The 15,036-nt window shown below is 43.5% G+C and overlaps 1 protein-coding gene across 3 annotated transcripts in view; it reads left to right on the forward strand.

Moving 5' to 3' along the window:
• LOC143026607 (MOB kinase activator-like 2) overlaps window positions 1-15,036 on the forward strand; it is a 279,965-nt gene that overhangs the window by 249,434 nt on the left and 15,495 nt on the right. For all 3 annotated transcript variants that reach the window (XM_076187317.1, XM_076187310.1, XM_076187299.1), the window contains one exon: window positions 12,569-12,732. In XM_076187317.1, coding sequence (XP_076043432.1) covers window positions 12,569-12,732 — 164 coding nt within the window. The remainder of the gene's footprint in view (window positions 1-12,568; window positions 12,733-15,036) is intronic.

Genomic DNA, 15,036 nt, shown 5'->3' on the forward strand with positions numbered 1-15,036 from the left:
TAAGGTTTCTATTGCCCTGGAAGTTGTTCATTTGCAACCAAACATTCTGACGTCAGTAAGGTCGGGGGGTGGGGTCGGGTCAGAGTCGTTACCTATGCTACTACCGCCAGCGCGTCGCCCCGAAAGAAAGACAAGAGTTGCTACTCGACATGTAGTCGTAGTCGAACCTCTGCCGCCCTTTGGTCCTGAGGAACCACAAAGGGCGGAGCCGAAGGGAAACCACAAAGGACCTAGGAAGACCTCGCGGGAGACCCCAAGGGACGCCCCAAGGAAGACACCCCGTCTCCCCGTCCCCACGATAGGTCCAAGGGCGCGGTGGACTGCTATATACGCAACCGCCCCGCCCACGCTGACGAAGGCGGTGAAGGAGTTGCGTCCGAGGGGAGGGGACGGGGGGAGGAGAGCGCTGTAGGTGAAAGGCTTTTGTTGCCGTCGTGATGATGCAGTTGTGGACGGTGAAACGAGACCTTTGGTGGTGGTCTTGTGGTCTGTCCCCCGAGGACTGGCTTGCTAGCTGGCTGGAGGCGAGAGGGAAACGGAAAGGGAGACGATGAGATCTTCCTGTAGATGTAGAAGACGAAACACGAAGAAGTGTCGTATTGTCAGTCAAGTCGTTACGTTGAATTTCTCTGGGTAGAAACCCGTGGCCTCACGGCGGCCGGCAACGGGCCTTGAGTTTTCCCCGTAGTTCTCTCATTATTATATATTTATTTGTTCACTTATTTATTTACTTTGAGGTGAAGTGTAAAGAAAAATAGATAAATTAATTAAGATGAATAAAGAACAGGACACCAAGGGGGATAGTATCACAGTTCAAACAATTGTCGTGTGTTTAGGCAACCGGCGACAAATCCTGGCATCCTCCCATGGAGGTACCTGTGTGGTGTAAACGTGGTACGTTTCCTCTGTTACCAACGTGTAGCAGTAGTCGTGGTGGAAGGAGAAAGAGTAGTCGCCGGTTGTGGCGTCATTTCTTCCTTTCTCTCTCTCTCTCATTCTCTCCCTCTCTCTCTTTTCGGGGTAGATGTGAGTGAGAGGCGTGAGTTTGCTCAAGGGACCAAGTACCAGCCCCTGGGAGTAGGGAGACGATCCTCTTCGAGGCCAAGCCCGGGTCTTGCTGAGGAAGGGAGATGGGAGTAGAAGTACGAGTATCTGCCTGTGTTGGGGGAATGGGGGAGTATAGGTGGGCAGTGGGGGAGCAAGCAATGATGGAGAATGTTGAGGGAGATAGAGGAGTGTGAGGGTTTAGTACGTCCTCACCTTGGCTGTCGTCAGGCGATTTTATCCATCTGAAGCTTCAGGGAACTTTAACCTGCCGCCAGGTGATTTTATTCACCTACTTCGAAGGCTGGCCAACGCTTTGGGGGAGAGGACGATTCTCTGTTCTGAATAAAATTGCCTGACGACAGACAGAAGAAAAATATAACCAATATTCCCTTCCCTTGGTATCTGGGTTTCCAGGAGAGGAACGGAAGAAGGCGGTGGAGGAAGAGGAGGTGGGTGAGGGCGAGTGGAGGAGGAGAACGAAGGAGGGAGGGAGGAAGGCTGTTGGGGATGGAGGAGGCTGGAGGAGAGGCGTCGGACGAGAACGAGGGAGGGAGGAAGGAAGGCTGTTGGAGATGGAGGAGGCTGGAACGAGGGCGACGCCAGAAAAAGAATTGGAAAGTAGGAAGGGCGGCGGCGGCGGCGGTGGAGGAAAGAAGAGAGAGAGGGGCGTTGCCAACGGGGCCCACTGGAATCAAGAGCAAAGGGGGCGGAGGGGGGTTGTCAACTCGAGTAGGGGGTGGGGGGCGGATCCAGTGAAAGGGGTTAGCTCCCCCCCCACACACACACACATACCTTGAGGGCGAGGGATGGGGAAGGATTTGAGGGGACTGGTGGCAAGATTCTACTAATTGCGTGTGTGTGTTTTTATATATGTATGTATGTATATATATATATATATATATATATATATATATATATATATGCAGAATGATCACTAAAAACACACGTGATCCAAAATTTTTTGCAGATAACCACAAGGGAAATCGGAAAGAAACAAAAATTCCCTCTTTCCGATTTCCTTTGTGGTTACCTGCATATATATATATATATAATATATATATATATATAATATATAAATATATATATGTGTGTGTGTGTGTGTGTGTTTGTGTGTATAAATAAATATATGTGTGTATATATATATATATATATATATATATATAAAATATATATATATATATATATATAATATATATAATATATATATATATATATATATAATATATATATATATATAGGGCTGGCCTGTGGTGAGACGAATGCATACCCGATGCATGGCAAGGGTGGATAAGGCGGAACGAAAGGGAGAATGTGTTGGGTGGGAGGAAGTGGGGGAGGAAGGGAGGAAGGAGGGCGGATGAAGTTTCGGCGGCGTTGGCGGCAGGAGGTCACGGGAATGAGAGCGTGAACTCTCGAACTGTAGCAGGGCTGGGGGCCTTACCTGCTGCTGCTGTTGCGCCCTCGTCAGGCAGTTCTTCCTCCTCCTCGTCCTCTGCCTTGTCGTCAGTGGGTTTGTTGTCATTATCGCCGTCGTCATTATCAACGTCATCTTCTGGTAACCGTCTTTCTTGTCCTCCTCATCCTCCTACTCCTCTTACCTCCTTCCTTCATCCTACTCCTACCTCCTCCTCTTCCTCCTTCTCTTCCTTCTCCTCCTCCTCCTCTTCCTCCTCTTCCTCATCCTACTCCCTCTTCCTTTACGCCCCCCACCTCTCTCTCTCTCTCTCTCTCTCTCTCTTCGTCTCTCTGTATCTAATTACCTCATTGTCCCTATGGGGTCTTGACTAAGTACGTTTTATGCAGTCAGTTCATATATAATAGGGCATTTAGTGACCCTACGGACCAGAGTCGCACAGGATTTGTTTTCTGATTCAAGTCATACATCAGTTAAAAAAAAAAAAATTATCTCTTAGTTTGTACTATCTCTCCTATCCGTTACTATCCTCACTATCTCGCTCCGTGTATACCACCGCCCCCAAGGATAGAAGCGCTGGTTATTGGTGACGAAATACCTCTCTCTCTCTCTCTCTCTCTCTCTCTCTCTCTCTCTCTCTCTCTCTCTCTCTCTCTCTCTCTCTCTCTCTCTTTCCCTCTCACTATCCATTTCACCTCATGTTGTTGCAATTTGTTCTAAACCCTCTTTCCATAGTGTCTCATTTCCTTATTGTCGGTTTGTCCTCCTCCTCCTCCTCCTCCTCCTCCTCCTCCTCCTCTTTGTTTTCCTGCTTCTCCTCTCGTTCGTCTTTTGCTTCCATTATCTTCGTATTTTCTTTCGTCCTTCTTTCGCACTTTACTCCATCCCTCCTTCATTCTCCCTATTTTGTTTTTCATTGTCTCCTTTCCATCTTCTCCCCTTTTTCTCGTTTCCTTTTATTATATTTCCTCTCCCTTATTTTCTCTCTCTCACTCTCTCTCTCTCTCTCTCTCTCTCTCTCTCTCTCTTCGTCGCTTTTTTCGTTTCTAATCTTCGTCTTTTATTCAGTTCCTCTTTTGTTCTCTCCATCCCTCTTCTTTCCTCTCTTTTCTCCGCTCTCTTGTACTCTTCTCCCTCTCTTCCTTCCTTCCTCTCTTTCACATAGCTTCTGTCATTACAATGTCTCCTCACTATTAATCCCTTTTTTATTATCCTCCTCTTCCTCCTCTTCTTCTTCTTCATCTTCTTTATATTCTTCTCTTTATTCTTTTTCTCGTTTTTCTCCTTCGTAATCTTCATCTTCTTCATCTCCTTCGTCATCTCCTTCATCTTCTTCCCCTTCTCTTCTTCTTCTCCTTCTTCGTCTCGTCATCAATTATACAAATTCTATTTGCTGACTCTTGTCTTCTGTTCAGTCATAAAATTTTCCTCCTCTTTCTTTCCTTCATCTCCTCTCTTCTCCTCTCTTCTCTCTTTTCTTAACCAGTATTCGGTTGTTTGTCTTCCCTTCCCGCCCCTCTTTTTTGTACTTTTTGTATTATTCTGTTATTTTTTATCGTTTTCATCTTTTCTTGTTGTCAACTTAATCTTCACTATTTTTTTTACTTTAGTTTTTACTTTACTTTTACTTTACTTTAGTTTTTACTTTTAGTTTACTTTAGTTTTTACTTTATTTTTTTACCCCCTCACCCTCTCACCATCACTCTCACCATCTCTCTCTCTCTCTCTCTCTCTCTCTCTCTCTCTCTCTCTCTCTCTCTCTCTCTCTCTCTCTCCCCAGTTAAGATATTGTCTGTAATATATTCACTGTTAAAAAAATCCTCCCTTCATCGATAGAATACAACATGAAAGTAGCCTCAGATGATTAGAGTTGTCTATATTGTATTTCATGGAAGAAAAACAAGTATATTATTGGCAACCTCTCGCATCTCTGATGTCGCTTTTATATATATATATATATATATATATATATATATATATATATATATATATATATACATAAACAATATTCGTTGCTCTTAGATACCCAATTTCTGTCAAAAAATTATGATTTATTTTTGGCTTTTATTTAAGCGCAACAATAAATATGACATAAGATACTGGCCACATAATTTCCGTAATGAATGTTAATTTTTTAAAACAGTTCTGCCATTGTTCCTCTCAAAACGATGTTTTCGTTTGAAACGACCTACTAAAATGATGTTCAGTATTTTAAGATAAATTTATTATTCTGGAATCTTGCAACAATACAAATGTCATATATTAAGTTTTTACATTTTATTCAATTAAGACCTAATGAAATTATACATAAAACGCATTTTTCTGCGTGTGGCAGTGGTGACGTCATGTCTGAATATCGAAGCGCTACGCAGTATAATCTTTTTAATATTTTTTTTCAGTTTCAGGATAATTTTGTTTTATTTCACCGCTTTTGCACTCTCCTATTATCAGTAATGATATACTAGCCACGAATAACTTAGATAAGAAAAAATAAATAAAATATGGTTGTAAGTAGTATCTATATATAACAAAATATATTCTAATCAGACAATTATGAAAGGGGTTGCCAGTAATAAATTTCTTTCCTAATAAATATATATTTTTCTTAATCATAATAAAACATATAAATGTTACCAAAGTGAAAGTGCATTGTACGAGCTTAACATTTATTCTCTGTCTCCAGGTGATTTTATTCAGCCAAAAAAACATGCCTTGGCAACTTCTCGAGAAAGTGGAAATGTCGTTGCTTTTTGAATTATTGGGACAGAAGGAGGTGGGAGGGAGGGGTGGGGGAAAGAAATGACTGCAATTTAATTACGTTGGGTTGTTCTCGTAAAGACTTTGTCCAGACCGACAGGAAATGAAATGTTTTTAATTACTACTCCGCCCAGAAATCGGTGCAAAGCTTTCTTCTTTGTATAGTCATTTCCGTTTTAATATTGTTATTCTTTTTGTTCGTTTCTTTTAATTCTCTAACTGGTTATTTTCCCCATTGAACAATTAATTTATGGTCATTTGAACGTGTGTTGCATTTCCATCTTGAAATATCATCCTTCCATTTTATTCTCACATACCAATCCACCAGGAAATAATTTTTTCATAGAAACTTGACTTTAAGTCCTCCAGTATGTTCCAGATCTATTTCTACATAATCCACCCAACCCTTTCTTGCAGCACGTTAACTTTTCTTGAGTAAAAGTTAGTCAAGTTTGGGAAACGTGATTTTCCATATCTAAGTCTGAATTAGTTATTAGTCATTTTTCTCCATGATATATATGTTCGTGTATGTGTATGTGTGCGTGTGTGTGTGAAGGAAAACTTACACCAGAACCTTAGTAATTGCACCTTCGAAAGTGCGTAGATGTAAGACAAGCGAGAGTAAAAAGAAGATGGGTATTATGTGATAAGAATGATGGATGTGTTAGCATTGAGTGAAACTAAGCCGAAAGGGAAAGGTGAATTTGAATTTTGGAGTGTGGGAGGTAGGTAGGCAGGTAGGCAGGGTGTCGGGAAGGGAGACAAAGAGAGAGAAGGAAGGAGCGGCTGTGTTGGTGTGAGTGATGGGGGTGTTTGTGTGCTTGAATGAAAGGAAATGTCATCAAGGATAATGTAGGTAAAACGAGAATAGCTTGAGAGGTTTGGGTGTTTGGTCTTTGTGAGTGCATTTGGCTGGTTGGGGTGGTATGTGTTGCGTTATTTATCATTCTCTCTCTCTCTCTCTCTCTCTCTCTCTCTCTCTCTCTCTCTCTCTCTCTCTCTCAACTTTCCCTTTGTTTATCGTTCTATCATCTATTTCCTCTCTTCATCTCTTCTCCTTCCTCCCGTTCTCATCTCATTCTTTTCTCAATCTTCTCCTGTTCACACTTTCCTCTTCTGCCCCTTTGTCTTCCTCGCTTTGATGTCTCCTTTCTTCACACCCTTCCCCCCTCCTCTTCCTCCTCCTCTTCCTCCTCTCCCTCCTCCTCTCCTTCCTTCTCCTCTTTCCCCACTTCTTCCTCCCATCTAAACTGAATCCACTTGTGAGAGTCTCATTTATCAGCCTCCATTATCCTCGCTTTCTCTTCTCCCCCCCATCCCCCATTTTCCTCTCCCCTTCCTCCTCCTCCTCTTTCTGTACGCTTTCTAATTTCCCCTCGCTTCCTCTCCTCCCCTCGTGTATCTATTGCTTCCATGTTTTGTCACTTACTCTCCTACCATGTCTTGTCATTATTGCCTCTCTTTCTCTCTCTCTTTTGCTTTCTCTCTTTCTCTCCTTTTATCATTCCTCTACTCTTTTATTTCTCTTATACAGTTCTTTCATTTCTTTTCCCCTCTTCCATTTCTCATTGCTGGTCTTTTGATTGTTTTTCTCCTTAAGGTTTCCGTGATCTTACGGCAGATTTTTTTTTTTTTTTTTTTTTTTTTTTTTTCTCCATCTAGTGTCATTTCGTTTCGCTCGTTTGCTGCCTGATATCACGCCCTTCCCCTTCCGTGGTTTCTCTCTTTATTTCGTTCACGTGCTTTCACCTCGTTTCATCTCGGGGACCAATAATGCCTTCCTTCCCCTCTTCGTTCAACTCCATCCCATTTCTCTTCCTTCCTCCTGTGGCTCTTCCTCCTCCTCCTCCTCCTCCTCCTCTTCCTCCTCCTCCTCTTCCTCCTCCTCCCCTTCCTCCTCTTCCCTCTCCTCCTCCTGTTTGCCCTCCTTATCCTCTTCTTCATCTGCATCCACTCCCCTCCTTGTCATTCTTGTTTTCAGTGCCATCAACCTCCTCCTCCTCCTCCCTCTTCCTCTTCCCTCTTCCCTCTTCCTCTTCCTGCTTTTCCTACTTTCGCATCTTGAGGATCGTCCCCCTCTCCCCCACCATCCACTTCCCGATTCTTCTCTTTGTCTTCACCTCCTCCTCCGTCATTGTCACTCTGTCTCTCTGGTCTTCCTCCTCCTTCTCTCCTCCTCCTCCTCCTCCTCCCCTCTTCTTCCTCCTTTTCCTGCCTCTTCTTTGTCTCTCCTCCTTCGATTATTCCTTTCTGGCCTCCCCCTTCTCTCTCTTCCTTCCGTCTCTTCTTGCTTCGCCCTCCTCCCCCTCCCCTCCTCCCTCTCCCTCCACCTTCTCTTATTCCTCCTCTTTCTCTTCCTTCTCCTCCTCTTCCTCCCCTAACCCTTCCTCCTCCTTCTCCTCTCCCTCCCCCTACACCTTCCTCCTCCTTCACCTCCACCTCCTCTTCATCTCCTCTCTCTTCTTCTTCCTCCTCCGTACCCCTATCCCTACCTCCTTCTCCTATCCTCCCTCTCTTCCTCTCTACGGGACCACTTCACTCTTCTTTTGAATCGTAGTTTTCAATCCTGATCCTTGTTCCCCTCCGTGCCTCTCCCCCCTCTTTCTCTCTTCCTTTCTATCTTCTTCCTTCCTCCGTTTTTTAAGCGCCTTTCTTTCTCTCTCTCTCTCTCTCTCTCTCTCTCTCTCTCTCTCTCTCTCTCTCTCTCTCTCTCTCCTCTCGAACCCTCCCCCTCCGCCAACGTTCCTCTTTGATTACTTGTTTCTCTGTTTTCGCTTCGTTCTCTCCGTTTCTTTTCCTTCTCGTTCTTTCTTTTATTATTATTCTTGTTCTCCCTCCTGATTCCTGTACCGATCTTCTGTCTATTCCTAGTGTCTGGTCATCGATTCTATATTATTGTCTTATTTTTTTTTTTTTTTTTTTTTTTTTTTGTGCCTCTTGCTTTTCACTCTGTTGTAGACATTGTCCTGACCCAGTGCCTCTTCTTCCTCCTCTCTACTGGCTCTTCATCTCTTTTAGAACGCATGGTCATTTCCTTCATTTCCGTGGTCATCTCCCACAGCATCCCTGCTCTTCTCCCGGTCATCTCCCTCACGCCCTCTTGGTCATTCCGGAATCCCTTGTTCCCCCCCCCCCCCGTCCTCCTCTTCATCAGACCCCCTCCTCGGACCATTACCCCAAGTAGTGCCTTGGGGGGGGGGGGCGGCATTTCTTGCCCATCTTCAGCCCCCCCCCATACTTTTTGCAGTCACCCTCCTTCCCCCCTACTCATCTCCTCTTTTCACCTTTGCCACTGTTTGCCCCCTTTCTTCCCCCCACCCCCCAAGCTCTCTTCTGTTTCCATCGTTCTCTCGACCTGGTGTTCTCCTTGGCACCCTTCTCTTCTTCACAGCCCACCCCCACCTCCTCCCATCTCACCCCAAGACCCTCGTCACCCTCATCTTCATTTCTCCCCCATTCTTCCCTCCCTCCCTCCCTCCCTCTCCCGTCTCCCCTCTCCTCTCACTCTTTGCTACAGTAGCGTATCTTCGTGAGGCCTCCTCGTCCTCCTCTTCTTCCTCCTCCTGCTCCTCCTCCTCCTCCTCCTGCCGCAACGCCCTTCCTTCGTGTCCCGCCTGCCCTTGCCGTTCTCATCCCGCTCATTCAAGCTCGACGCTGACGCCAGCCAGCCAGCCAGCAGGTGACTCACCTGCTGGCTGCTGCTCCTCCTCCTCCTCCTCCTCCTCCTCCTCCTCCTCCTCCTGCCCGTCCCTTATCTCCGTCCTCTCCATCCTACCGTCCATCCGCTCTGTCCTCTCCATCCTACCGTCCATCCGCTCTGTCTTGAACGTGGCTGACCATCTCTGTCCTTTCTCCTCTCACTCACTACTTGTATTACTGTATCCAAACTCCTCCTCCTCCTCCCCCCCACTCCCGTCACCTCCTCTCCGTCGCCTTTCTCTTCCTCAGCTCCGGTCACAACAACAATTGAATTGTTTGTGATGATGTGAACAGCATTAGATGCGCTTCTGTGAGGAACCTGACACTCATACGGTAGCCAACTCTTCCTCCTCTTCTTCCTCCTCCTCCTCCTCCTCTTCCTCCTCCTCCTCGTGGCTTATTTATTGATGTGGTGTGGGTAGCTCACGGGAGCAGGCTTGGCTGTTCCGCCCGGAGGGGAATCTCTAAGAGGAGAGTGCCACATGAAAGGAGCTTCAGTGTCATCGAGGGTGTGGTAGGGGGGTCGAGGAGGGTACTCCGGCATCAGGGGGTTTTCCCCTGTGGGTTTCAAGGTCACCAAGCAACACAACGCCGCGCCGCCGCCCATGACGACAACAAGCCTTTCTCTTCCAAATTTCTTTCTCAGCGCGTCGTTTTCTTTTTTCGTTACACTTTTATCCTAAGATTTTTGTTTCCAAGTCTCGGGTCGTAATGAAATACAGATTTTGGTTATATATATATATATCTTTTTTTTTTCATTCTGATTTATCTTATTTTATTTATTTTATTTTTTGGTTCGTTGAATTAATGTTTGAAAATTAAGAGAGTAACGAAGTAGAGAAAGACGCGCCTCCATGTAGATAATGCTACATCCTGTGATACTCACAGGATTCTGACTTAGTACCATCTTAGAATTTCTTAAGACAATTCTTATCATTGTTATTGAAGCTCCAACTTGTCGGTTTAAGTGTAAATGGATGTGTGTATTATTTTATAAATTTATTTAATTTATTTGTTTCATTTGTTTTTATTTTTATTTCTTTAAATTTGTTATTGTCTCCTTCAGGACATTGTTATTATTCGATTTTGTTCTAGTGAACACGAGAACATTATGTTCAGCTGTGAACCAACCAACCACAATGTTAGCTCCAATATTACCTTCTCCCCATCCCTCCTTAGTCGAATAAAATCGTGTGGATGAAGTCACGAAAGGAGAGGTGGGGTTGCGTTCCTAAAGTGTCGTTTCTGATGAGATGCTGTTGTTTTGTTATAATACCTTTCGCACTGGGTGGTACTTGCTTCTTTATTATGGTTAACGTTGGGTGATTTCATTCAGATGCGTGTGATTGATCTATCCTAACTGCCCTTTTTTCGTTTTATATATATATATATATATATATATATACACACATATATATATATATATATATATATATATATATATATACATATATATATATATATATGTATATATATTCCTTTTTCTGTCGTGTTTGGAGTTTGTGTTTATGGGTTAGTTTGTGTTGTTAAAGTTTAGTGTTTTTTTCTGTTTGGGCTTGTCGTTGAACAGCAGAACATGTTACGTAAATGTGCTTGTGAAGAACAGAACAATCTAGAACACGTGACTGGGGAGTGGGGAGTCGGGATTTGGGGAGGAATTTAAGCCATTATATATATATATGTATATATATATATATATGTATATATATATATATATATATATATATATATATATATATATTGATGAAAAATGTAATACCACATTTGTCGATCACGTGCAAACCACAGTTTGAGCAAAAAAAGACTGGAGACAGGGAATCTATATATTTCGATTGCAAACTGCAATCCTCATCGGTAGATACAGAGGATTGCAGTTTGCAATCGATATATATGAATTCCCTGTCTCCAGTCTTTTTTGCTCCAAATGTGGTTTTCACGTGATATATATATATATATATATATATATATATATATATATATATATATATATATATATATATATATATACATATACATATATATTGCTCTCTCGTGAGTTCAGAGGAACTAAGTATGTCTTTGAGCGTGTGTACTTGAAGATATAAAAACTCGCGCAAAATCGTAAATGGTCCTTGGCCTCCTGCAGTCTGCATTGCACCACTCTCGGACTTATTTATTTGTTCGTCTCATTTATTTAGTTATTTGTTCGTCCCATTTGCTCATTTATTTATTCATTTGTTTTTATTTATTTGGTTTATTTTATCTTTTCATCTACAAACTATCTCAAAATGGACCGAAAGTGTTCTTGTGAATCGTAAAATTCACATTGATGTTTTGTTTTGGGATCGTCTGCTCCTGTCTTCATTGAATAGACGGCCTCCTCACACACCGAAAAAAAATATATATAATTAAATCGCCTGGCGGCAACGAGAATGAAGGTGCAAAGCTCACATTTGCAATATAAAAGGTATTGGTGTTTACGATATTGATTTCTTCTTCTTTTTCTTCTTCTTCTTCTTCTTCTTCTTCCTCTTCTTCGATATAGCAGAAGTCGGGGGAGACATCAAGAGCTCCAATGATAGAGATGTATTGGTGTTTTTCTGTATTGATTTTTTTTCGCAATGTTTAGTTTTATCTATGATATGCAGTAGCAGAAGTCGCTGCAGACACCATAAACCACATTGGAACCGACCTTTGTGTGAAAAAAATCAACAAAGAATCCTTTGGGTTGGATAAGGTTAAGATAGATTTTGAACACACAAAGGTTAGCCGCGATCCCTCAAAACCGAATCAAATAGTCTAGTGTTAACCAGAATAAAGTCATGAAAGTGAACGTTTCAGGGTTTTTGCTCCTGAACCAGTGAATGTGTGACGTCATGAAGGTATAATTGACGTATGTGGTTGTCTGAATAGAATCGCGTAAAACGGGTTATTTTGTGTTGTTTTTAACCCTCTTTGGTTTCCTTTTAACTGGATAAAATTGGTGTTAGCTATAATGAATATATATGAGGTCAGAGTTTGTCTGCTCGGGTGAAACTTCAGGGTGAAGTGACGTCATCTGATGTCTGGTGGAGGGTGTGGGTGGGAGGGAGATGGGGAAGACATTGGAATTTTATGACGTCACAAATCTGGGTTGTTCGTGAGGTTGCGGTGTTGGCCAATCTCCACGTATTTTGTGACGCCATCTACTAGGTGGCCTAGCGGAGACCAGGCAATTTTAGTCGGCTGAGACCTTACACCGACAAAAAGTCATCTTGATCGGTGTAAGATTTCTCACCCGAGCGAAATCGTCTGGTTCCAGAACGATCACAACTTCTGGAAGGTGCTCCTCCCTTGTTCATTTTTGTTATCATTTGTTCACATTTATTATTATTAGCTATATGTCAATTTATAATTATTTACTATTTAACTGTTTGTTTATTATTTAACTATACCTATACATTTATTTATTTTATTTATTAATATATTATATTCTTATTTGTTTATTTATTTATTTATCATTATTTTTTTCGTATCCGACCTAGTTATGGACCAAAAGTTTTTCTGTCGGCATGCTCCGCCTTTGTAATCCTTTGTAAACCGCGGCGAGGGAGCGAACACTGATCCTTGTGGGACTCCGCCACGCTTCGCGACGCCAACTCGAGGTACTGACGCCTTTCTTTTGTTTTCCAGGAAGGCGCGAAGGAAGGAACGAGAGTGCACGGCAGCGCAGGAGCAGGAGCATAAGCTGTACCTAGAGGAAGCGGTACTGGAGAGAAAGATTCCAGAGACGGACCTGAGGCAGCTTGTCGAGCTTCCACCTGGCCTGGGCTATGAAGAATGGCTCGCCTCACATAGTATGTATACACTCTCTCAGTAGCTGTGTTTTTGCTCGGTGTTGGTTTTTCTTTTATAATTCCATGTAATGTTGATGTTATTATTATTATTATTATTGTTGTCATTATTATTATTATGTGCCATATTGTTAGCATATTAATTATGCAAGGATTGTTTAACATTTATCAGAAGATTGAACTACTTAACCAACTTTGAAAGCCAGTCGTGTGTGTATCTAGCCAGGTTTAAGAGTGTGTGTGTGTGTGTGTGTGTATGAGTAGACCAATGAATTCCGATTACGGAATCGAGTGACGGAAATGCCCAGAGGGACGGGGGGGAGGTTGGGGGGGGGGGCCTCCTTGCCCTTGTCGGACAGTGAAAGTTGCAACAATGACGTCATCAGCAACTTCTCAACCTCTTTTTTTATGTCTTCTTCCTCCTCCTCCTCCTCCTCTTGTTCTTCTTTCTCTTCCTCCTCCACCTCTTCCCCCTTCCTCTCCTCCTCCTCTCCTTTTACTTCATATCGTCCTCCCCCTCCCTCTTCTCCTCTTCCTTCTGTACATCCTCTCCTTCTCCTTCAACATCTCTTCTCCCTCCCTCTTCTTTATTTTCTTCCTCTCACAGAGGTGTCATCTCCTCGTCATTTTCGTTCTTCTTTTCCTCTTCCTCTTCTTCAAGAAAGAAAACGGAGTGAGTGGGGGTGACGGACACGCGCATGCGCAGACTGCACTTCGTGAGATGACGACCGTAAGGAATGTTGTCTAACACCCCCCACCCCCGCACTCCAATTGCCTCGTTTGCCTTGGGGTGCCCTTGTGCGCTCGTTAACGAACCACTGAAATGAATCAAGTGGGTCGTTTGGTGTGACACGCCTTCTTACGAGGTTCGTCGTGCCAGACGGGGTGACACAGTGGCGTAGATTGTCAGTTTCGTTGTGGCAAGTGACTTTTTTTTTTTTTTTTTAAAGAATCGAACTCGGGTCCTTAAGGCTAGATCGCAACCAACACGCCACAGCGACCTCGGCAGTGACTTACCGGGGGTGTCGGCCGACTTGGAACACGTTCAGGCCGAAGCCCCCTCCACCCCCACCTTCATCTACACTCCATCATCTATCACAACCAAGCACAGTGGCGCATTGTATGAATGACTTCTGTTTACTGTTGAGTATTTAACTGGGAAAGGGGTGGTTTACGTTTGAATTGGGGGGGGGGAGAAAGACCCCCTCCCACATACATGAACTCCCCCCTAATCCCCATTCTCGCCATCAATTAAATTGGTTTTTACAAAATCGTCACCCGACATTCACAAGAAAACTATATGACGTCATGTCGGTGTGAAGGGAGCTCATCTGGACCCAAACCAATGTTTCTCTACAGACGAAGCTGCACAAGAACAGATCAATTCCTTAGTGCAACTGGATACGCAGACTTCAGCTGCCTTAACGGGTGCAGCAGCAGCAGCTGATCTCTTCGACTCTTGAGTTGCTGGGCGGGGCAGCTTTTTGCAGCTGGAAACAGCTTCATTGCGTCCCTTCGTAGTAGAAGCTCAAAAGTTACGATCATTCTACTTTTCAAGTGGAAATCAACCCCCCCCCCCCAATAATAAAATAATTCTGCCCGGCTCTGGTCCGTAGGGGCGTGACTAAGGTCCCGAAAATATCGATTAAATTAACTTGGATGCCCTAGGGGGACGCTACCCGTTTAATGTTTGTTTGTTTTCAACTAAATTCACTCGCAGAAAACACTAGACACACCTTTTCCAGACAGCATCATACAATCCCCTCCTTGTTTGAACTATGGGGCCAAGACGATCGCCGTGGCTGGATGTCTTGGGGCAGCGGATCTTTGGCAAAGGAGGCAAGTAACCGCACTCAGCCTAATAAAATCACCTGGCGACAAGCTATTCCAGTGGGATGAGTGAAAGATGATGGTCACTGACCCAGGCATTCCTCCTCACATCCCCGTGCACCTCTAATGAATAAAATCACCTGACGGCAGACAGAAGAGCTAAAATTAGAGCAGGGGAGCCAGAATTAGATGTATAAGAAAGAACTCGTTGCTTATGCGTCGCTGTTCATTGTACTCCTGGGATGAATCTCAAAGTGAGAAAAATACATCAAATAAAACTTAACTCAGTTAAAGTTATTAGACTTATCATTTGTAATACGCGCAGCAGTAAACTCAGATGTCCAAAAATATTCCAGGTTACTCAGGATTCCTTCAGCTGAATAAAATCGCTTAGCGGCAGCATGAAGAATATATGAAAGAGCCTTCGGTGTTTGTATGAGATACCGTTGTCCGTTACTAGTAGTCTCTCTCTCTATC

Source organism: Oratosquilla oratoria, chromosome 1 (assembly GCF_046742065.1).
Source record: "Oratosquilla oratoria isolate Oo_2021 chromosome 1, ASM4674206v1, whole genome shotgun sequence".
Taxonomy (NCBI): Eukaryota; Metazoa; Arthropoda; class Malacostraca; order Stomatopoda; family Squillidae; genus Oratosquilla; species Oratosquilla oratoria.